General features: G+C 32.3%; 1 protein-coding gene across 1 annotated transcript in view; it reads left to right on the top strand.

Moving 5' to 3' along the window:
- The first annotated feature begins 17,733 nt into the window (after window positions 1–17,733).
- Window positions 17,734–23,213, top strand: part of LOC128157662 (pleckstrin homology domain-containing family G member 7-like) — a 29,021-nt gene continuing 23,541 nt past the window's right edge. Inside the window, exons 1-2 of the mRNA XM_052820233.1 lie at window positions 17,734–18,281; window positions 18,586–18,699. Of these exons, the coding sequence (XP_052676193.1) occupies window positions 18,601–18,699 (99 nt within the window). The 5' untranslated portion in view covers window positions 17,734–18,281; window positions 18,586–18,600. The remainder of the gene's footprint in view (window positions 18,282–18,585; window positions 18,700–23,213) is intronic.

The following is a 23,213-nucleotide window of genomic DNA, read 5'->3' as shown; positions in this document are numbered from 1 at the left end:
TGTCGAAAACTAACTTTCGAGTCAAATGAGTATCGATTCCGGATAAACAGAGGATTCTATGAAGATATCAATAAATGCGCAATATTCATTTGTTATATAATTATATTTGTTTTTTTTAATGAACGCTACGTAAAAATATAGAAATTTTAAACAAATGTGACCTCTCTTTCTCAATTTCATGCGAAGGAGGCAAGTGATAAGTGATAAGGTTGACAGAGAAACCTGTCCACTTAGATTCTATCAAGTATAATTCAGCTGTAAATTATGCTTAAACCGGTTGTGCATGTACATTAAAATTTTGCTGAATAAGAATACTTCTGTTTTTCCTGTTTTTGTAATTCTCATGAATCCCTGATTTTTAAGACAATAAGTGAACTGGTAACAGATTTATGCTTTTCGTTATTTAAAGAAATAGTAATATCTTTAATTTACAATTATTACAATTTACAATATTTTGCTCACGCAACTATCCCATTTCACTCTATTTTCAGCTCCTTGGATGCTTTATGGAAAACCAAATTTGTTCCCACTTTATTGACGATTTGTTGATATGACTGGCTGTTTAAGGTCGTAGTAACGAAATAGACTTGATCATAGATTAATCGATGTTTAGACCTAACCAAACTTCTACAAAGGGTCGTCGAGTCTTCGAGCTGGTTTTAAAAGATTTCCTACTCTGTACTTTTCTCAATAAAACCCATGTTGCTATATGCATCTTCCACTTGCACGTACATTGATACTGACTGCAAGGGAAAAAACCGACATTGTTTCCAGTAGATGTATTCATCTTGTATGGGATCTAATGTAACTCGTTTGTTTTAGTGTGATCTCTTGTTTGATAAAGTTTAGTAAGGGTATGCAGTAGCATGTTGTTACAGAATTTGAAAGGGCATGTAACTGACTGAATTGCATTACACTAGATCAACAGAAAGGTGCATACATCACGTACCTGACATTGTTTAGTTACTTTAAAAGCACACAAATTTAGTATTATCTCGTCCCCATATTTTTATTTACATGCCACATTGTTCAGAAACGTAATAGTCAAAAGAGTACTTAAGCCTTAAGTTTATGTTCGAAATCGAGCTTGCTTTACGATAATTCGTTAAACACGAGAACTTCGCTTTTTACTATTCTTTCGAAAGGACACTTGCTAGAGTTTGGTTAATACATGTAAATCTAAACGAAGATTGAGTACTAGGTGCTACAATGTATGTTTTAAAATTTTTTTTAATCATCTTTACTTTTAAGATGATTGACATTTCTTGTATACATGTATCTGTATGTTCATGTTATTAGTTGGTAAGTTGTAATCTTCTTTTTCCAGATTATCTTCCTTTTATTTATAGATAAATGGGGGATGTGCGGCCATCTTGTACATTTGAGGATAAGAATGTAAACATTTTTTGAACTGCTTGTTTAATATCTGCCAAGAAACTGACCAAAACTGTTGCTAAAAGATACAAAAGCAATAAATATGAAGTCCTACATGTCATTTTGTTTGAAAAGTATGCATACAAGAAGAAAACAATGCCTTTTTAATCTCTTAGAACATCTGTCAAAGTGCGCAGCTACAGACATACTTTGAAGAGTTAAAAATCTGAAAAAATATGAAGGGGGTTCAATGTTGTCCTCTCTACAACCATTTGCTGAGAAAAAGATCAATGCTTGCTTATTTAAGATGTAACTTTATCTCAAAATAGGGTACCCTATTCTTAAAATGGGCATAAAAAACTATCAATTCCCACATGATATATTTGTCTGTTTCAATGGAGGTACATTGAAGATATATTTTAATTGAAATACAGGCACGTAGCATCAGCCCCCCCCCCCCCCTCCACTTTTTGTGCAGCAACAAATTTTTTAAAATTTTCATATGATTAGGATTTTGAAGAGTTTGGAAAAATCCAAATTACCTTTTTTTTTTTTTGTTTGTCAAGATTTTTTGGATGAGTCTGGCCCCCCCTTTCAAAAACGATGAAACGAAAACTGAAATAATATGTTTACTTTTTAAACGTATAACGTTAATGTGCCTCAAAAGACACAGGAGTTCTAACAGTATAGACTGGAGTTTGTTGTTCTAAAAACAGATCCCATACCGACTGATTTAAATAGTGTACCCTATTTTGAGGCAGAGTTACAACATTAATGTGCAAGATTCAAACTTTTTCTCCAAAAATGGTTGTAGAGAGGACAACAAGAGGAACCCTTTCAGATTTTTACAACGGTTTTGGTCAGTTTCGGACAGAAGCAAGCCAGTTCAAGAAATATTTGCATTCGTATTCTTGAATGTACAAGATGGCTGCTCATTCTCTTTAAGGTTCTGTCTATTCTCTATTCTTCGTATTTATGAGACTTTGGTTGTTGTTTTCATCATAGAATGTTTCCGTGTTTTACAAAGCTAATAAAATCATAACCGAGCTACAGTTTTGAGGGGGATGTGCGGACTTCTTGTACATTTGAGGATGAGAATGTAAACATTTCTGAACTGGCTTCTTTCTACCCGAAATTGGCCAACCTGTTGCCAAGATATATAAAAGCAATAAATAGGGTACCCTATTTTGAGGCAACGTTACAATATAAATGTACAAGATTCAAACTTTTTCTTAACAAATGGTTGTAGAGAGGACACGTATAGACTCCCTTTCTATTTTTACAAATTTTTAAATCTTCAAAATAAGTCTGTAGCTGCACAGTTCGAAAGCTGTTCTGAGTGATTAAAAAAGCATTGTTCTGTTATTGTATGCATACTTTGTAAACAAAATGACATGTAGGACTTCATATTCATTGCTTTTTATATCTTTTGGCAACATTTTTGCTTCAGTTTTGGGCAGAAACAAGCCAGTTTGGGCCTTAAGGGAGATGTGCGGGATCTTGTACAATTGAGGATAAGAATATAAACATTTCTTGAACTGGCTTTTTTTCTGTCCGAAACTAACCAAAACTTTCGCCAAAAGATACAAAAGCAATAAATAGGAGGTTCTACGTGTTGTTTTGTATGCAAATTATGCATAGAAAAATAGGACAATGCCTTCTTAATTACTTAAAACAGCTGTCGAACTGCGCAGATACAGACTAATTTTGAAGAATTTAAAAATCTGAAAAAAATGAGGGGGTTCATTGTTCTCATCTCTACAACCATTTTGTTTAGAAAATGGATGAATCTTGCACATAAACATTGTAACTTTGCCTCAAAATAAAGTGTCCTATTTTTATCAGTCGGCATGGGATCTATTTTTATAACAAGCAAGAAAAAGCCAGTCTATACTAAGAACTACTTTGTTTATGGAGGAACATTGACGTTAAATATTCACAGAAAATTAATTTAAAAATTAATGTCATTTCAAGAAATATGTGTTAAATGTGACAAACAGCCCTAAACCAATCCCGAATTTGATTTTTCATTCTTTGAGAAATGATTAAAGTAAATTCTTTTTAAAATTCGGATATGGTAGAAAAAATTAAATGTAATTGATAGTTTTTGAGGCCCATTTAAGAATAGGGTACCCTTTGTGAGACAAAATTACAACTTGAATAAACGAGCGTTGGCCTTTTTCTCAACAAATGGTTGTAGAGTGGATACCAATGCCCTCCTTTCATATTTTTTCATATTTTTAAATATTTATTTCATGTCTGTAGCTTTGCAGTTCTTAGTGATTAAAAAGGCTGTATTTTGATCTTGTATGCATAATTTGCATAGAAAACAGCATGTAGAACCACATATTTATTGCATTTTTATCCTCCCACAACAGATTTGGTAGGTTTTGGACAGGAACAAGCCAGTTCCAGGAATATTTTCATTCTCAAATGTACAAGAAGGCTGCGCATCACCCTTAAAGGGTAACAGTTTGTTATTCATCAAGATGTCATATTGCCCGTACAACACGACGAGCGCTTATCACATGTTCATTGCAGTTTATTGGAAATGTACGATAAACTAATTAAAAGATTTGCATATGAACTATGGTTTAGTAATAATGGTTTTGGTTGCATATTTTATATTTAACGAACAGACACAAGTTTCAAATAAAAAACGCCTGGCAAAGCAACCAATCGAATTTGTCCTAGTAGGCGTTTTATGACCTGATAACAGGAATCAAAAACAAGTAAATAAATAGATTCTAGGCGTGTATACTTTTGTTTATTCTGTTTCTAGTTTCAAAGAATCTATGACTGTGTGTACATATAGTTTTCTGCCTTTCGTGAATAGGGAATGTCGGTGTTAACATTTTTGGGTCTACTGGCTCTTACTTTGCTTCGAACAGTATGTTTTTCCCATGCAACTATCCCATTTGAATTTTTTATCTTCAATGAAAAACCAAATTTTCCCCCTCTTTATTGATGACTTGTAGATGATATGATTGGGTTTTTAAGATCGTTGTGATGCGTCAAACTAGAGGGCAATCGGTTTTTAGAACGCAGTTCGCAGTTCGCAGTTCGCAATTGAATAGTGAACTGCGTTCTATAGAACGCAGTTCGCAATTCAAAATATAGTGCGATTGAATAGTGAACTGCGTTCTATAGAACGCAGTTCGCAATTCAAAATTTAGAATTCATATTTGGGGCCCGCTTCCCTTATATGCAATTGAATAGTGAACTGCGTTCTATAGAACGCAGTTCGCAATTCAAAATTTAGTGCGATTGAATAGTGATCTGCGTTCTATAGAACGCAGTTCGCAATTCAAAATTTAGAATTCATATTTGGGGCCCGCTTGCCTTATATGCAATTGAATAGTGAACTGCGTTCTATAGAACGCAGTTCGCAATTCAAAATTTAGAATTCATACTTGGGGCCCGCTTGCCTTATATGCAATTGAATAGTTCTATAGAACGCAGTTCACTATTCAATTGCATATAAGGCAAGCGGGCCCCAAGTATGAATTCTAAATTTTGAATTGCGAACTGCGTTCTATAGAACGCAGTTCACTATTCAATTGCATATAAGGCAAGCGGGCCCCAAGTATGAATTCTAAATTTTGAATTGCAAACTGCGTTCTATAGAACGCAGTTCACTATTCAATTGTATATAAGGCAAGTGTATATAAGGCAAGTATGAATTCTAAATTTTGAATTGCGAACTGCGTTCTATAGAACGCAGTTCACTATTCAATTGCATATAAGGCAAGCGGGCCCCAAGTATGAATTCTAAATTTTGAATTGCGAACTGCATTCTATAGAACGCAGTTCACTATTCAATTGTATATAAGGCAAGTGTATATAAGGCAAGTATGAATTCTAAATTTTGAATTGCGAACTGCGTTCTATAGAACGCAGTTCACTATTCAATTGTATATAAGGCAAGCGGGCCCCAAATATGAATTCTAAATTTTGAATTGCGAACTGCGTTCTATAGAACGCAGTTCACTATTCAATTGTATATAAGGCAAGCGGGCCCCAAATATGAAATCTAAATTTTGAATTGCGAACTGCGTTCTATAGAACGCAGTTCCCTATTCAATTGCATATAAGGCAAGCGGGCCCCAAGTATGAATTCTAAATTTTGAATTGCGAACTGCATTCTATAGAACGCAGTTCACTATTCAATTGTATATAAGGCAAGTGTATATAAGGCAAGTATGAATTCTAAATTTTGAATTGCGAACTGCGTTCTATAGAACGCAGTTCACTATTCAATTGTATATAAGGCAAGCGGGCCCCAAATATGAATTCTAAATTTTGAATTGCGAACTGCGTTCTATAGAACGCAGTTCACTATTCAATTGCATATAAGGCAAGCGGGCCCCAAATATAAATTCTAAATATAAGGCAAGTGTATATAAGGCAAGTATGAATTCTAAATTTTGAATTGCGAACTGCGTTCTATAGAACGCAGTTCACTATTCAATTGTATATAAGGCAAGCGGGCCCCAAATATGAATTCTAAATTTTGAATTGCGAACTGCGTTCTATAGAACGCAGTTCACTATTCAATTGTATATAAGGCAAGCGGGCCCCAAATATGAATTCTAAATTTTGAATTGCGAACTGCGTTCTATAGAACGCAGTTCACTATTCAATTGCATATAAGGCAAGTGGGCCCCAAATATAAATTCTAAATTTTGAATTGCGAACTGCGTTTTATAGAACGCAGTTCACTATTCAATTGCATATAAGGCAAGCGGGCCCCAAATATGAAAACTAAATTTTGAATTGCGAACTGCGTTCTATAGAACGCAGTTCACTATTCAATTGCGAACTGCGTTCTAAAAACCGATTGCCAAACTAGAGTCGCTCTTAGATTTATCGATGTTATGGCATGTTTTCTGTGCAAATATTCTTCAATTTCTTTGTCGTCTCGAAGTCTTCAAGCTAGCTCAAGATTTTCTTCTCCATACGTTTTCTCGATGTTATCACAAGTCGAAAAACATTGAATACTGTTCGAATCTTCCCTTTACGAGACTTAATACATTTGATCTGACTACAAGAAAATAAAACAGCGGTGGTATCGAATAGATTCATTTATCTTGTATGAGAACTCAAATTACTCAGTTTTTATCAATAACGTGATCACGTTTCTGTTAAAGGGAGAGGAGACAGTCTATACATGTAGCTAGGAAATTGATACACATTGAAATTGGAGAGGGCATATAGCTGACAGAATTTCATAGATCAACCGAACGGTGTATACATGAAGCTGACATTGTGTAAGTTGAAATCACATAGAGTAAATTCTTTTCCCCACCTATTATAAAATAAAATGGCTTTCCTTACGGTAATTTGCAAAACACGAAAACTTATTTATTCATTGTTATTTCTTTTTTTAAATGTTCTGTTTATTACATTTAGCGAAGGTTCGAATTAACGCGTACACATTTAGATTGAATAGATAAAATTTCGAAGGATTTCATTATGTTTAATTCAAAATCGAAAATCCTTGTGGTAACTTTCTTCGAGAATTTTGGGTTTTAGCTGCTTCAGCGACGGTTTTGCAAAGAAGATTTACACTCTGGTTTCTTGTTTCGCGTAGGTTTTTATCCACAGGAAGAAACTCTAGCCTCCATTCGAGTGAATAGTCCTATTATATATGGACTCTTGTACACAGGTAAAGGCTAACGGAAATCCTGAATAGTAAATTAAAAAAAAAACCCAATTCTTATAGATACATTTAAGTTAATAGGGAACGCCTTTAGAAAGATTTATTGGGTACTAAAACGTTGTAACTGATAAGGTTGAATTTAGTCAAATAAGTAAGTATATATATATATATATATATATATATATATATATATATATATATATATATATATATATATATATATATATATATCTTGTGTGTGTGTTTGTTTGTTGTTGTTGATTTGATTCTCTTATTTTGCAAAAAACAAACTTTTAAGGCAATGTCTAGGTCAAGTTTCTGCATCTGTATATTCTGCTTCTACATTTGCTTCTAACAAATTATAATCGACTGTTTAAAACACAAACCCCCCTTTGAAAGTTTTAATAATGGCGCCCCAGACGCCTGTACACAGGTAAGGTGTTCACATGGAAATCTGGAGATGACCTAGTATACAGCACTTTCCCAATATTTTAAGATCAACTGTGTAAAATATTATCAGGGGTATGTTTTGATTGTTTTAATAGTCAATTCAGTGAACTTGTTTAAAGTCACAGTAAACTTTACCTACTCTACAGTAAAATGTACCACACATCTGAAAGGTTTTAATGAAGTTTAATGAAGAGGTTTCATAAATATAAATGATGTCAACATTCATAAAAAATGAACAAGAATTGCAAGAACGTCATGCATGTCATTGCAGAATAATTTGCTTTTTGAACGTTTGTAACATATCACTAGTTATACATCTTGATGCTACTCCAAATATAGATACTCTTTTTTTTCCCGACTGCACCAGTTGTTGCGGCTGTATAAGGTTCGAATGACAATCTTAATTCCTTTTCCTGATCATATGACATTCGTATTTAGATTATTAATGTACTTCTAGAACATTATTCCTAACATGTTTCAAATTCTGATTTCGGTGTACTTAAGCAATTGTTACTAAAGCTAATTTTTCAAGATAAAAGCTTGAAACTCCTTCCTCAATACATTCTTTTGCATTTTTTTTTTTTGATTGTTCTTTTTCATGATTTCAATGACCTTAGATTAACATTGTCTCATGAATAAATCTACCAAGGTGTTTGCTGTCCTTTTTTTAAAAAGTTCGTCTGAAAATAACATTACTTGTTTTTATACCTCAAACTTAAGGCCTTGACACAAATAATTATAGAATGTAGACCAAGGTAGGGTCACATATGTTGTGCATTTATGTGAACAAGACCCGAGTTTCTGCAATATAATACTTAAAATTCCACCTGGGATTCCGTAATTGAACCTCATTAGTCCCATTGTGAAGTTGCAATTGTTTCATATTAAGCCACAATACACTGCTAGCGCCGAACCTTTCAAATTGGTATCTGGTGATATACCAGTACCCATTGTTTATATTCACAATGCGAATTGTGCTCGATAATCGGTCAATTCTGTATGGAAAGTTTAGGTAACAGTAGAGTCTTCTTCAAAAGGATTACTTTCCAGATTGAACGGGGCAGAATATAGCACCATTTTGTTAAGTGCCATGCTAAGTTTTCAACTACTAGTATCAACGTGCATTATTGTCTTCTACTGCAACGATTTATTACTAAAGACGATCGACTATCATAGCTGTCCAGATCTTATTCTTCTCCGACTGCAGCATATGCCTGTATGACAATGAATGATACGCTCATTTTTGAAAAAATACATTCATTAAAATTTTTTCGAAATACATTTAGTTTTGTATAAAAAAACTGTTTCAGGTCAATGTTTAGTGTTTTTTTTTTATATTCCAGATTTTAAAGTTAGAACTCTTTTTAAAGTCATTAGCGTGTCAAATTTTGGATGTTAACTGCTACTTTCAAAAGTTGTATCACTTTATTAAACATTAACTCTAATTGAGTTTTCCCTCTTGAATGCTCTTTTCTATGTATGCATTGACTATGTTAAGCTCCCAAGTTTTATTTTTAAAAAATCTTGTTTCTAAAGCTCTTCAGAAACATCCGTGACTTTCATAACCATATAACTCAGACTAGGGCTTGGTCACCCATGTCATTCACTTAGGTGCATAGTACTCTAGGTTCTGTAATATAATGCCTAAAATTCTACGAAAGACCCCGTATTCCAGCCTCATTTGTCCCACTGTGAAGTGGTAATTGTTTCGTATTGATCGATCATCCACTGGTGGAGCTGAATGCGAAAATGAAGTGCACCCTTAGCACCACAAATTATCTGGTAGAATGAAGTCTGCATCATTTATGATATTCAGGTTGTGATGTGAACAGTTGTTCTTGGGGACTACTTGGCCTATAGCGTACTAGAAGTAGTTCATATATTGCTATGAAATGAAGGACACATGATGATCCGAATCAAATATATTTGTAACGTTTTCATTTCTTAGTAATTATTTAGTACAGTAAACATGATTTATTCACCAGTCAGGACGAAACGAGCTTGAGGGAATAAAATCCAATATGTATTAAATGACAATGAGGGTGATTTTTTTTATCTCAAAGAAATATGACCTATATATAGTTCATAAATTTTAAAAAATGTAAGTATTGCATGGTTTCTGAGGTGTAAACTTCTGGTATAGAAATAAGATTACAAAATTTCTAATTTTAGAAGATTTTTACCCCTGAAAACTGATGATCAAATTAATATCTTTTTGTCCTGTTCCCCTTTCTGTCTGTGAAATTATTTGCAGTGACTTTAAAGCATAGCAAATGATCTATCCAAGATTGGCACGCATATTCCACGGAAAATATGATATATATTAAGAATCCTCACATAACAGATCTTGTTCTTGTCTGTTTGTCTATGATTAATATGCTAAAAGCATAATACGATAGAAATTAACAATTGTCCTTGAAAGAATAATCATTACACAATCTTTTTATGCCCGTAATGGGGGTATTTCATATTCCGGTTTTTTTCATTTTCGTTTTTTTTGCCCCATTCGTAGAATTTTTTTTTTTAATGCAAACTAGATCCGTAACGCTGTGTTTTTCATGAAGTTACTTCAAATAGTCAAACCGATCATTATATTAACCGACAATTTATTCGTTTTATTGTACATACTTAGTCATTATTCAAGGAAAATTTACAATTTAAAGTTCCGTATATTTCTTTGCTGTTTTACGCAGTTTCAGTAATCAAATCCATCATTATTAGGAGTGAAAAGAAGGAGAAATAGATTTATTTAAGAGATATTGTTTAAATGTAATACTAGTAATCAAGTTGCTGAGGCTTATATGACAAGACTAAAATAGACGGTTGTTAAATCAATGTTACTTTGATGCTTCATGTTTGATGATTCAACATTGTAAATATTTATTGTTTCTAGGAATCTTCGATCTGTTTAAAACATCGTAACGTTTAAAACACGAAACCAAAGGAAAACATTATAAAAAAAATCTCAAGACTTGAAGTTTAAGTTCACTTGTACACAGCTCTTCTGATAAAAAAAAGCCACACGCACTTTAATTTTACATATAATTTTTCTATGTTCCACATTAAATGTACAAGTGTCTTAATACATCCGATTCTGCTGAGGGTTTTTATCCTTTTCGCCCTTTTCATCTCAAATGTATCCATTCTGTTAAAATTTATACATCTTACTAATTTATTTCAAATTTACAGTGATTTATTTCCTATTGTGCTTTTGTGCAACATATTTACATGGTTTTAAAAGGTGAACCTTTATTTGAACTTGAATCTTTTACAGCAAAAAGGAAATATCTAAACAACGATGCAAACTTTTTTTCTAATAACTTAAAACTCTTTTTTAGCTAATATAAATATTTTTTGGTTTGTTAGATCTAAATTTGTCCATTTTTTGCAATACTACTCGCAACATTAAATGAAAACTTTATACCGGGCTTTTATTAGGAAAATCTAGGGGAGACCTATCAAACGAAATCTACATCCAGCATTACAAACCAATCACACGAATATCTTGTTTGCCGAATTTGTAATTAGGTTGAGATTGAAATTGGTTTGATGTTGAAGTGTAGACGAGAACCACCACGATTGATTTTCCTCCTTGTAACATGCTATCAAGTAGAAAACAAACACCCATCTCCTGCTAATTGAATCCTAAGTGATTCCTAGAATCCCCCTGTATACCGCAACTTACTCCAATCAAACCCAACGCTTACATTGCAGCCTTCTGTCTGATTCGAAGACAATCCTCTAATCATGTTGAAAAATAACGCTGATTACGACAACTAGAAACCAAATTTGGATAGTTGGCTATATTTCTTTTTGATTGTTGCAATTTGAACCTTTATATATCATTTCTTTCCCCCAAGCCTCCAATAAATGCAGACCGTTTTTCACCGTAAGTGACTGTCTTTGAACACAATCGAAACTTTCATTGCGCTATTTGTCATCATTTTAAGTTTTTTATACTGTGATATTTTCCAAGAAGAAAATGCAAGCACGATTTGATACTTTCAGCCACCTACGCTAAAGATCAATCCTTTCTTTGAAAGGCTTGGAATGTAATTTGATTAGTTAAAAAATATAGCGCCACAGAGAATGAAATCGCTGCATTAAATTAAAGGAATTAAAGATAATACCGAAAGCAAATCTCATTCATCATATGAAATATAGAAAAAAAAAACCACACAACAAAACACAATAACAGTTGCAATGGACCTTTCCCAAGAGACAATGTTAGAAATAGCTGTTTATGATCTTCTTACATTTTTATGAAACGCCAATATAAGATTCATTATTTCATTTTTTTGTTGTAAAGCTCTTATATTCGGAATACTGTATTCGTTCTACAATTTTAGAATACTAAGTAACACATGCATATTTCATCAGCATATCAATTAAGAAAAAGAGTGAGATAAATCGTGTATAATTTTTTATAAGTGTATTAAAGCATTATTTTAGAGTTTCATTATTTAGCAAAAAATTTTTTGACTATTGTTTTTCTTTAGCATTAAAACTTACATTAGGCTTATGTTTGAAATATCATTGATTCTCTTTAAACCTTTGTAATATTAACATATCAGAGGATTTGTTCTCATTCATGAATAAACATATTTTACAACTATCAACAACCAAGTAAATAAAATTCTTTAGTATTTTATTTGACATATACAGAGCTGAAAATGGTTTAGATAGCAGTTTAAAGGTTAAAATTATTATTTTCCTACAAAGGGGGAAAACGATGAAATGTGACACCAATTCCATTATCGATTTGCACCATGCAAGTCGAGCAGATAAAATATAACTTGCGGGTGCGAGCAATTAATATTCAGACTAATAACAGTATTATTCAAGAACTTCATTCACAGTAACCACTCTAACAAATTACATTCATTTCTGAAAGCTAATTCGTTCAATTTATTGCAGGATAAGACTTGTCATAAACTTCATGGGGGTATGAATATAATATAAAACCAATCACGCTCGAGGTTTTTCCTTTAATCAGAGAAAGAGAGTAGATTTCATTGTACATCGCATCAAAGAGATCCAGCAGACCCTAGTATACCAATGACCTTATTTGGCATAACTAGTCTTGCAGTCTCTGAATTTGACACGTTTGCTCAGAGCACTTGTCATTCCAGTAGCTCTATTCTTTATTAGAATGTTTAAATCTTCTTTCATTGAAACTCGTTTAAGTTGTATTTTTCATGCTTAATTTGTACTTCAGTAATATGTTCAATTTGATGATCTTTCTGTACCATACTTAAATTAAATATGAATTAGATATTACGTTTATTTTTATTAAACACAAAGTTTTGATATACATTTAAAAAAAAAACAAGTTGGAGTTTATTCACCACTGGTCACCACACATATGTTGTCAATATTGTAGCCTGAACATTGTTAACGGAAGGAAACGTAATCACATCATTTGAGAACGTATGGCATGTTTTAATCGTAACTTTACATCATATGACACCTCTGAATTTCTCTTTCAAAACTTTCTTGATCATACTTGTAATAGACTCGCTGTGCTAATAGATATTAGATTGAAATTTGGTCACCACACATTCGCACTCGTATTTTGTATCCATATTCTGAACAAAACACATCAACGCCTTGAATCAAAGATTGTCCAAACTTTAATGGAATACTGTTTGAATTCTGTGAATTCATGCGTCTTCATTTGTTGCTTTTCTCCTTCAAAAATGTCATATGATAAATACAAGTATTAACCAAATGAATCAAATTCCTGTAAAAGTTTGTACTGAATGCTAAGACAGGCGATGAGTAACATTTTTCTGCTCAATTATTGAAGGATTTATATCTGAGTGTGAAAATACATAACTTTGATCAAACTTTACTCGTAAGAACTTGTCAAGCTAATTACTTTTGACGTTTTGGTTTATGAACCCAATCCACATTTTGTAAAAATCATTTGACTTGGTCAGTTAGGTGACTAGTTTCTCGTGAAAAAATGTCTGAATAAAACACCAATAATCCCTGCAAATCAAATAAATAGGTTAATAATGACAGTTTGGGATCTTCCTTGGACATTTCTTATTATGTTTACGACGAGGCATGGTTGCAGTATTACAACGATTCCATGGGAGCTCCTCATTCTGCTGACGATAAAAATCGATAAAAGATTTTGTCATGCATGCTCCTGGATCTTCTACTTTATTAATGGTTTTCACGTTGTTTCTCGGCCTAACACTATCTTTTGCTATTAGATTGATTGCCAAAAAGTTATGGAAAAGCTACATTTGAGAAGATTTATTATTTTATTACGGTAATAGATATGGGGTCTTTATTGGCTGATATCCACATTTTGTTAATCATTTCACATATTAATATATCTTCATAAATTTTTGTTTAATTTAAAAAAAAACCATGTTTTAAGGTCAAGATCTAGTAAATGATTCCAGCCTGTCTTTATGGTGCTAGAACCATTACATGTATGACATCATAATTGATTTGATGAGTCTTTTGCCGTATTTTACGGCTTTAAAGGAATTGTGCAGCAAATAAAACAATATTTTGACATTCTTTATTTAATCACGTTAAAAGTAATCCCGGTACCTATATTCAATTTGACATCATTTTGAAGAGGAGGCTAAGAGTTTGTTTGATGCCGTTTTTGGAGAGACTGTAGGCATTTTAGATATATTTCATTGGTGAAAAATGGACAAAACTCAGAATTTGTTACTTTTATCCTTCATATTTCATAGAAAATGGTTGTTTAAAACATGATTTTTCATTGTGTTTACTAAACATTTAAGCCCCGGTACACCCTATGAAACAAAGATAAATGTTAAGAAGCACCTTTAAAAGAATTTATATCTTGAATTTCATAAACCTGTAGGCTCCTTTCATTTACTAGATCTTGACCTTAAATTCTAATTAACTATAAATGAAACATATTCATTAAATAGCTGTTTAAGATATATGGTTACTCTCTTGAAATATAAGCGATATTTTGGCAACGATAAGAAAATATCACAAAGGCGAGGCTTCACGTTTTCGATCTGCTGTAAGCCTAAATAACGTTCATATTAAACACAGTTTGAAATGTATTCTTTTTATATTGCAATATGATATCATTGACCTATCAATTCAAATGTGTCATATTTGATAATGTCTAGTGCACATCTACAGTTAAAACAATGACGTCATGTCGTGAATTATAAAAAAGAATATGACATCACAACGTATATGAGCTTCAAATAAATTACAGTGTAGCTGTTTTGAGTCATTGACCGAATATTATTAGGTCTATAAGGTTAACTTTATTCGGTCAATAAAAGAGGTGGTTGTAGGATAAAAAGTTATTAAGCATCGTACGAAACCCCATTTTATTCTTACTTTCTAACTCTCATTGTCTCTCTCCGTCTCTCTCTCACACAAAATTTACTGTAATGTTAAAACTGAAGAATTTCTAGTCATCAATACCATAAATATAAAAAGTTATGATTTTAACTATGACAACACGGTAAAGAGAAATCTCAATAATTTTGGAGACATGTGGATATTGTAGAAGTTCATTTTCAAAGCAAACATTGAATCCTAAGGGAAGTCAGAAGATAGCTTAATGCGAACATTGACTTTTAGGGAAACCATTCAACAGCAAATCCTTTTATAAGATAGTTGCAGCATGTCTCTAGACTATTTACATTGTGCAAGAAATCATTGAACAGATCAGGTTCGTTTGTCCAATCATATCCCATGGGACAGTTTGAATAATACTCTGTTACAGTGATATGAATTCTACACATTCCGAATCTTCTCAAACAATATCAAATGGGTGAAAAACTGCGTTAAGAAACTGTATGTATATAAAAGGAAAAAAAAAAGCCAAATGTCTTTTCAAACGTTGATCTCTGATTAAATAAAAATATAACAGAGAAAAAAATCAGACTTTTTTATTCTATTTTCGGTTTTTGGGATTAACGTAAACTTGCTTCATGCAATATAGCTTTCTCTGATTTATACATGGATGATATACAGCACTGTTTCTGCAAAATCATCAACAAGGAACAATGGAAAGGCATTTTTAACTAATTGTAATACCAAAAAAGGCATTCTGTATAACTTCAGCACTGTATGTTTAAGTAATTAACAAATGGTTCGGTCATCACATTTTCTTTTTACTCTTGAATTAGTTATTAAGTTATGAAAAAGAATATTTTTAATCTATGAAGAAAATCGTAGAAGTGAAATGTTCGACGTTTGTTCTGTAAAGACTCGTGAAGATGCAATTAGATATGTTTCTAGTATAGAACTCCGTAATACCATAACATTTCATTATATGATGATACTTTTTATGAAGTGCTGATTATCCTGACATTATTCAAACATTGTTTCTATTTAGTTTTTAAAACATCCAGATCTGTATATTTGACTGAAAAGAAAACGTTGTTTAAGCACGCGTGTAAGGTAAGCACCAAAAAATGGCTCATCATAACATCAGGTAAGACGAATTTTAATACCCATCAGTCAACCTGGAAAATGTAGAACTCTTAATAACTATTAGAACTTTTGATCCCTCGAAGTTTTTCCTCGGTCCCTAGGACTTCGAGCCATCGAGAGTCACCTGTATTTCATTAATTACTTAAGGATACTTTAACATGGTTCTTTAGCATGATTCTTTTCTTTTATAGGTTGTTGCTTTGGTATTAAATACTCATATATAAAAAAAAAATTGGCAATTGTAAACAGAGTTTAAGAATGTGTTCCACAAAACATCTTACTATAACATGTGAAATATTTGAAATATTTCTTAATTTGATGTACGTATGAACACTACATCAACAAGATATAAAAGTGATTCATACATATCTATAGAAAAGTAGAAATATATTAAAACACGTAAATATTTTAGCAGGACCTTCAGCATTCACTTTTAAATCTTGTGCATATACATGACAATTAACACACTTGGATCAATGATGGACAGACTTTCAGACAGCAAACTGTTGTTGAATGAATTCCAAATAATTAGTACACTATCTACATTGCAATCTTATTCTTGATGTCTTGCCATCAACGAAAAGAGTGAATTCAAACAGTGTTTTAAATACTAGAACAGTAGCATGGGTAATGTCTTAAAAGTCGACACTCATAAACATCTAGAACAAATTTATCTAAACTAATGAAGCGATGATGTAATATGATGCAATTTCGAATTGCTCAGCAAATGCAAATTTCGATTCCAAACTTAAGAATTTAATGTACGTTAAATTCTATTGCAAAGTTCATTATCCGGTGCAATGATAGTTCGGCGGCAAGCAAATGCTCCCTACATATACACAATTTACATTATTTCAACAACCTCAATCAGTGTTTATTGTAATACACATGACGAGGCAAAGTGTCGAGTCAACAAGATAATAGACAATTTGCTCGCACAAATGATGGTATGTTGGTTCGATCAATCTGGCTTATTCATGGTGGCCAACATTTTGGTTCCATGAAAGATTTGATCTGATTCGCTCGACTGATTTGAAATTTTGCTTTGATATATCAAATGTTTACCATTAAATATTAGGATATTTTGAACTTTTGTTATAATGCGTATTCATATGTAGTGTGTATATTATTGTTTCTTTAACAAGCTTAAGGTTTCTTCTCAAAATGACAATTTTTACTAAAAATGTCGGATAATGATTTGATTTTTAAAAACATGAAAATATTTTGCCTAATTGTTAATTTAAAAATTTCAAGTTTTTGACTACTGCATAAATGAAAGACAGACGATAATGTATATGCGCTTTAGAAATAATATTTTAGAAATTCTTAGAATATTTTTTTTCATTTTTGCCTACATTCCATTTTCATGTTGTCTTAGAATATAGTTCGGGCACTTTTTAACTGATAAATGTTCAAAACAGACCATGTTTATGTAAGGTAACATCAAAGTATGAACAATACAAAATGCAAAATGTAAATGTTACATTCATGATAACAGTGTTAACGATTCATACATGTATATACCTGTAATGGAAATTAATTTTTCTGAATTTGCTCTTACTGCAACAATGTTTATATAGATACATTTATGTTCAAAATTCTTTTCACTTTTTACTACTTGATCATTTATCAAACCATAAAACTGTCGAAGATCTAGAGTCAACCATAAGTCAGTTGATATTCTTCCTGCACAAACTCTAACGTCTTTCTAATCACTATAAACGCTGCTAAAAGAATTTGCCATAAAGACTACTGTACCATTAATCAATCAATTCTATCTCCCTGCGGTATCTCGGATAACTGTTTCAGAGAATACATTCTCCTTTACATTACCTACAGGTGAGGGTAACGGGGCGGTAATGAATGGCGAAGACACAATGCAACAGAATTCAAAATCCCACATCTAGCTGCAATTGACATCTGTTTCAACAGCGATTGTCTCGCACTAATTATCATTAAAGTTTAATAAAACTGGTATTCTCGTCGACTGTTTTGGAGATTGGTTAAACCCGAAGCAACAACACGCGCTACGTATCAGTCAGAATTTGGACCAATTCAAGGATTGTCACATGCTTTGGGATTTGTTACCAAGGATTTTATTTATTCACCTTCTGGGAAGGACCGGAGTCTGATATTTATTTCGTTCTGAGAAAGGAGATAAACAAATGCCATTGATTGGTTTCAAACTAATTAAAACATCTCAGTAGTTTTTTTTTTTTTCAAGTATGTATTTTTACGAGTAAAGTAGTGCCATTTGCTCTGATACAAAGCGTGTCGGTTTACTTTGTTTGCAATAGACGTTGATTGGGGAACTTTGGCATAGTTTGATTAAAAGGTAAGATAAATAGTACTTTGAATTGCTAATGATTATGTTCTTTTTAATTGAGGCATTAAATATATACCATGTATGATATTCAAAGAATTAGCAAAAGACTAACACCGCATATGTAGTACAAAGAACATTAATCTCTCGGCAGTATTCAATATTTGCACCTTTTAAAACATCTTTTTCAATGAAATATTTAACAAATAAAATTTTGCTAGTAAAAAAATTATTAAGATAATCTTTACATGATTTAAAACAATTTTAGCGAACTAGAGTTTAAATGATTTTTTAAGGTTTAATTTATTATTTTCAGCATTCTAGTGTAAAAATGTCTTTTCGCAAAAGACGAAATAGGCAGTGGACGAAGATTCTCCGCTGGAATACTATTGATGACACTGTGTTTGCCTCCTTGCCGACACAAAAGCGCGTAAGTACCACTGGTGGAGCTTTGATCTGCACTGTACCGTAAAGAATAATCTTGGATTAGAACAATTTCAATAAGGTTCCTTGTTGAAGTAATGATCCTCACTGGTCACTGATCTGCGTAGATCTTCGCTTAAAATCCATGATTTGCCTTTTTTAATGTCTTGAATAGCAGTGTCATAACTATCTGTGCTGATATCTTGCAAATGTAATTAAGAAATATGTTTTGTATCCTTTATTTTGAAACCGTTTAAAGTACTATTTAATACAAAAATACGTATGAAAAAGATGTAAGGAAGGTTTGGTTAAAACCCAATCCAATTGTTAATTTGCACTTTTATCTTTCGCTATAATCGCTACGAAACTCTCTCCGTTTAATGAATACTGTCAATAACGATATAAAAAAACAATTGATAGCATAAATATGTAAAAATTTCAATATTTTATTGGGATACTTTTTCCCCGATTACGACAAAGAACACACGGCTGGTGTGATCGGTTAGCAGAGGATGCTCACTCCTCCTAGGCACCTGATCTTACATGTACCTCTATCTTTTTAGAGGTCCGTGTTGCGTATGCTCTGCTTTGATTTTGCATTTTTTTTATTGTTTTATAAAATGGTTGACTGTTTGTTATTGTCATTTCTCATTATAAAACAATAAACTCTTTTATAACGGCAGATAAAGATCTTCAAAACAAAGCTGCATCTCTGACTGTCAGAACAAAAGATAGTACAAATTAAAAAGAAACCTAGATAGTAACAACAAAAAATATGAAGATTTCTTTGCAATGAATGACTTGAAAAACCCCAGATCATTATTATGTTAATGACGACTGAAGTGTCCCTCTCAAAACTGTAAGTTCTGGATTATATGTTTATGTATCATAACAGACTCCTTTACCGTTAATAGCGACTTTCATTAAAAGTCCTCCAATTATATCATCGCCGAATATATACCGGGGGTATATAACACGAATTTGATAAAAATACGTAAAAGGTAATGAATAATATTTATATCATATAAAACTGTATTAGATTTATGAATAAGTTGATATAAATGATGCGAACAATATCACTCTGCTGTTTTGAAATCAACCTCTGTATCAGCACTTTGATTATTGCGGTTAGCGTTGTTCAGCTTTGGGCCAATACAAGCTGATTGCACTAATACTTAGCCTGAGAACAAAACAGCAGTGTAATGTTAAATATGTTTCACACTACAATAAAATCAGAATTAATTCATACAATGCTTGTGACATGACGTTTGATATTTTTGCGTCCAGCGCATATTATAAAAAGCAAACCAGACAAAGCCAGGTAAACAAGGTCAATTTCAATCGGGGAGGTCAATTGGATTTCCGAAAATCTATCAAATCAATCAATAAATGAAATGTGTATATTTCATTTAAGAAGACAGACTATGTGTTCTTTTTATTTTTCAAAAGTTTCATATCCGAACTTTGGCTGAATTTTTTGTTGGTGTTGCATGTATACAATGATTTTTCTTATTTCATTTTTCTTAAATTTCAGTTTAGTCTTCATTCAAAATCTTATTAAATTGTTTAATAAATCATAACTTGCTTGCTTCATTTTTATTGTATTCATTTTAAAGATCTTACTCATTTACCTTTGATTCAGTTTATTAAAACAATATTATATATCAAATATATGTATATGAAATGATAGTCAGCTAGTTAGCGTAGATGACAGGTATCATTTTACATGATGTATGAAACACAAATAACCAACAAGATTAAGATTGAGATTTTATCCATAGTATAAAAAGAAGAATAACAAATTTGACTTTCAGAATTTTTTTTGTTACAATTTTTGAAACTTCAGCATATTGGCACTCTTTGGCATGTATTCATAATTATTTTATACATCAATTGAGATGAAAAAATGACAATAACAAACCGTGAACCATCTCAAAAACCCATTAAACGAAAAACAAATTCAAAGCAGAGCAACACGGACCTCCAAATAGATAGAAGTTGGATCAGGTGCCTAGGATAAGTGAGCATCCTCCTTGACCGGTCACACCCGCCGTGTGCTCTTTGTCGTATTCGGGGGAAAAAATCGGAAAAGTCCGAAGACAATTAGCTGGTTATTATGGTCTAACAATTAGTATGAAAAATGTCAGTCAGCATTCGACCCAGTGAAAGATTGTATTTGTGACAAGGTCGTTGTATCGACCATAGAACTTACGAAAAGAGATGACTTCAAACGAGACTGTTGATAGTCCTGTTTTATCAACTTGTTTGTCAGTAGCTTGCTTCGTCTTAGAAACTGTTCATATGAAGAGCATGCTCTTGTGCATCGAATCAACTGAGAGACAAAAAACACCATATGCAGGTGATATGACCAAGTTTTAAGCTCTAAAATACCTTGTTTACCGTCAAAACATTTTCCCATTTCCTTGGAGAAATACAAGAGAAATTCATATAAAATGATTGAAAGCCGATATTGGTCTCTGTTTCATGAAATCATATTTCAAAAAAGATGCTTAATCAATCCATCGATTAAATTTTGGTTTGTCTAGGAACCGTAATACTTTCACTTTCATCCCTTCTTCTAAAATCAACGTACAATAATTTGAAAACAACTCTATCAACGAAGATGTACATGTACCTGCAGTCAATCTCTGTCTTCCGTGACAATAACCCCTTCTGTGTATAAGAATATAGCAGTCACGGGTACCGTTTTCTGGTTATTGTCCGCACGATTAGTCAACAGCAGACGAATTAATGACCAATTTGCTTTTGTCTGCACGTCATCTTGTCCATCCAAAAGCTACTTACAATGTACCGATACCACCCTGCTATTCCACAGGTGCTGTGAAGCTGTCAATTCCCTCGGCGCTCTAGAGCCGTTCCGATGATTTACACGAAACATAACTCAGACTGGATACTTGAGCAGGAACACGTATCAATAACAATATTTACCGGCGCTGAGATGCCTCGGCAGTCGATCTCGTTCTTTTGTAGCTCAGACACTGTTTATAGTAGCCTTTCTTTCATAAACAATATCCGTCGTCTCTTTGTTTATTGTTTCATCGTTTGAATCAAAACAAAGGTTTACTGCTGGCTGCGTCGTTTCATATCACCAATCATCATATTAGATGCTTACTGTCTATCCTTGTTATTGCTTGCTTATAACCCCATCAATAGAATGTTGACATTGATGAAGGTTAGAACTTACTATATAATTTAGAAAACACGTTTTCGGAGTCAACAATTCACACATAACTAATCATATTAACGTGAGAAATTAACATTTCGAGTAATAAACTTCCAAAAACCTGCAACCCTCCTCCTTAGGAAATAAATATAATAATGATATTTTTTCTTTGATCTATCATTAACGTGACTGCATAAAATGTATTTTTCATTCACATTTACCAATATAATTTTAGAAACCGTTTTTATGAAAACTATTGTTAATATTTGGTTTTATTTTTATATTTTGATGAGATTGTATTAATTTCAAACATGAGTGATATAAATTAAGAAATTTCCTATCAAGTAAAAGCATTTTCTTAGCTGTTAGTGAAAATGCCATGGTTATTTTATATTTTATTTAATACAAAAATATGTGTACGAGCTCAACTAACATATGTACTATTCTTATTATGGATACGTATGAAAAAAGGAATATGTGTCTTTATAAATTTTTTCACTTATGTAAATAATTAATATCTTTTTATGCGCTCACTTGCATTAAAAAATAGAAGTATTCACGGATACAGACATTCTATTCGTTTTCGATTCTCTGGGTGACATTTTTTTAGTTTTTCTAAATCAATTTTCATTGAAAGCAATAAGGCAAAATATCCTTTGAACATTATGATAACTTGACTAGAGAAGTATTATTAACCATAATCATAATTTAAAATCAATTTTCTTTGCATGCTCTGCGACAGTGGTGTACAATGATTCAGTGAAATTGTGGCATTTTTGTACCCTTTTATGATCAGTGTCCTAAAATGCATTGAATGTTTTATGACAGACCCTTCTCTAGAGAGTTTTCTACCACTTTACATTGTCTCAAAGCTGAGACAAAATAGATGATTAAATGAAAAAAAAGCCCTAGAGGAAACATAATTCCTAAAGAAATACTAGTAAATGAGTATTAAAGTGCATTACATACTTATGTTTATTAATTTTCACCGAAAGACTGGGTTTCGAGAACACCTGTTACTATTCCAAACTCGAACACATTAAACAGTATTTGTCCAAAACTTGTTAATTGATGCTGAAATGAAAATGCAAAGTCATTCAATTTTTCCCATTAAAAACGTTAAATAACGTTACAAAACAGCATAACATTTCCTTGGTTAAATTTAATTTCATTAAAAATGAATCTGACAAGAAAACAAGCTTCTTCCGTTTTTAACCCTTAGACTAATGTAATCAGTCTCAGGTTACAGTAGACACTTACGCATAAAGAATACACTTGGAAAATATCGAAAAGCAGAAGATCAATATTTGGAAACTGTATATTTGGAAATCTTCGCC

The sequence above is a fragment of the Crassostrea angulata genome, chromosome 8, assembly GCF_025612915.1.
Source record: "Crassostrea angulata isolate pt1a10 chromosome 8, ASM2561291v2, whole genome shotgun sequence".
Lineage (NCBI taxonomy): Eukaryota > Metazoa > Mollusca > Bivalvia > Ostreida > Ostreidae > Magallana > Magallana angulata.
Note: the sequence above shows the minus strand (reverse complement) of the source record. Positions and strands in the feature narration are given on the sequence as shown.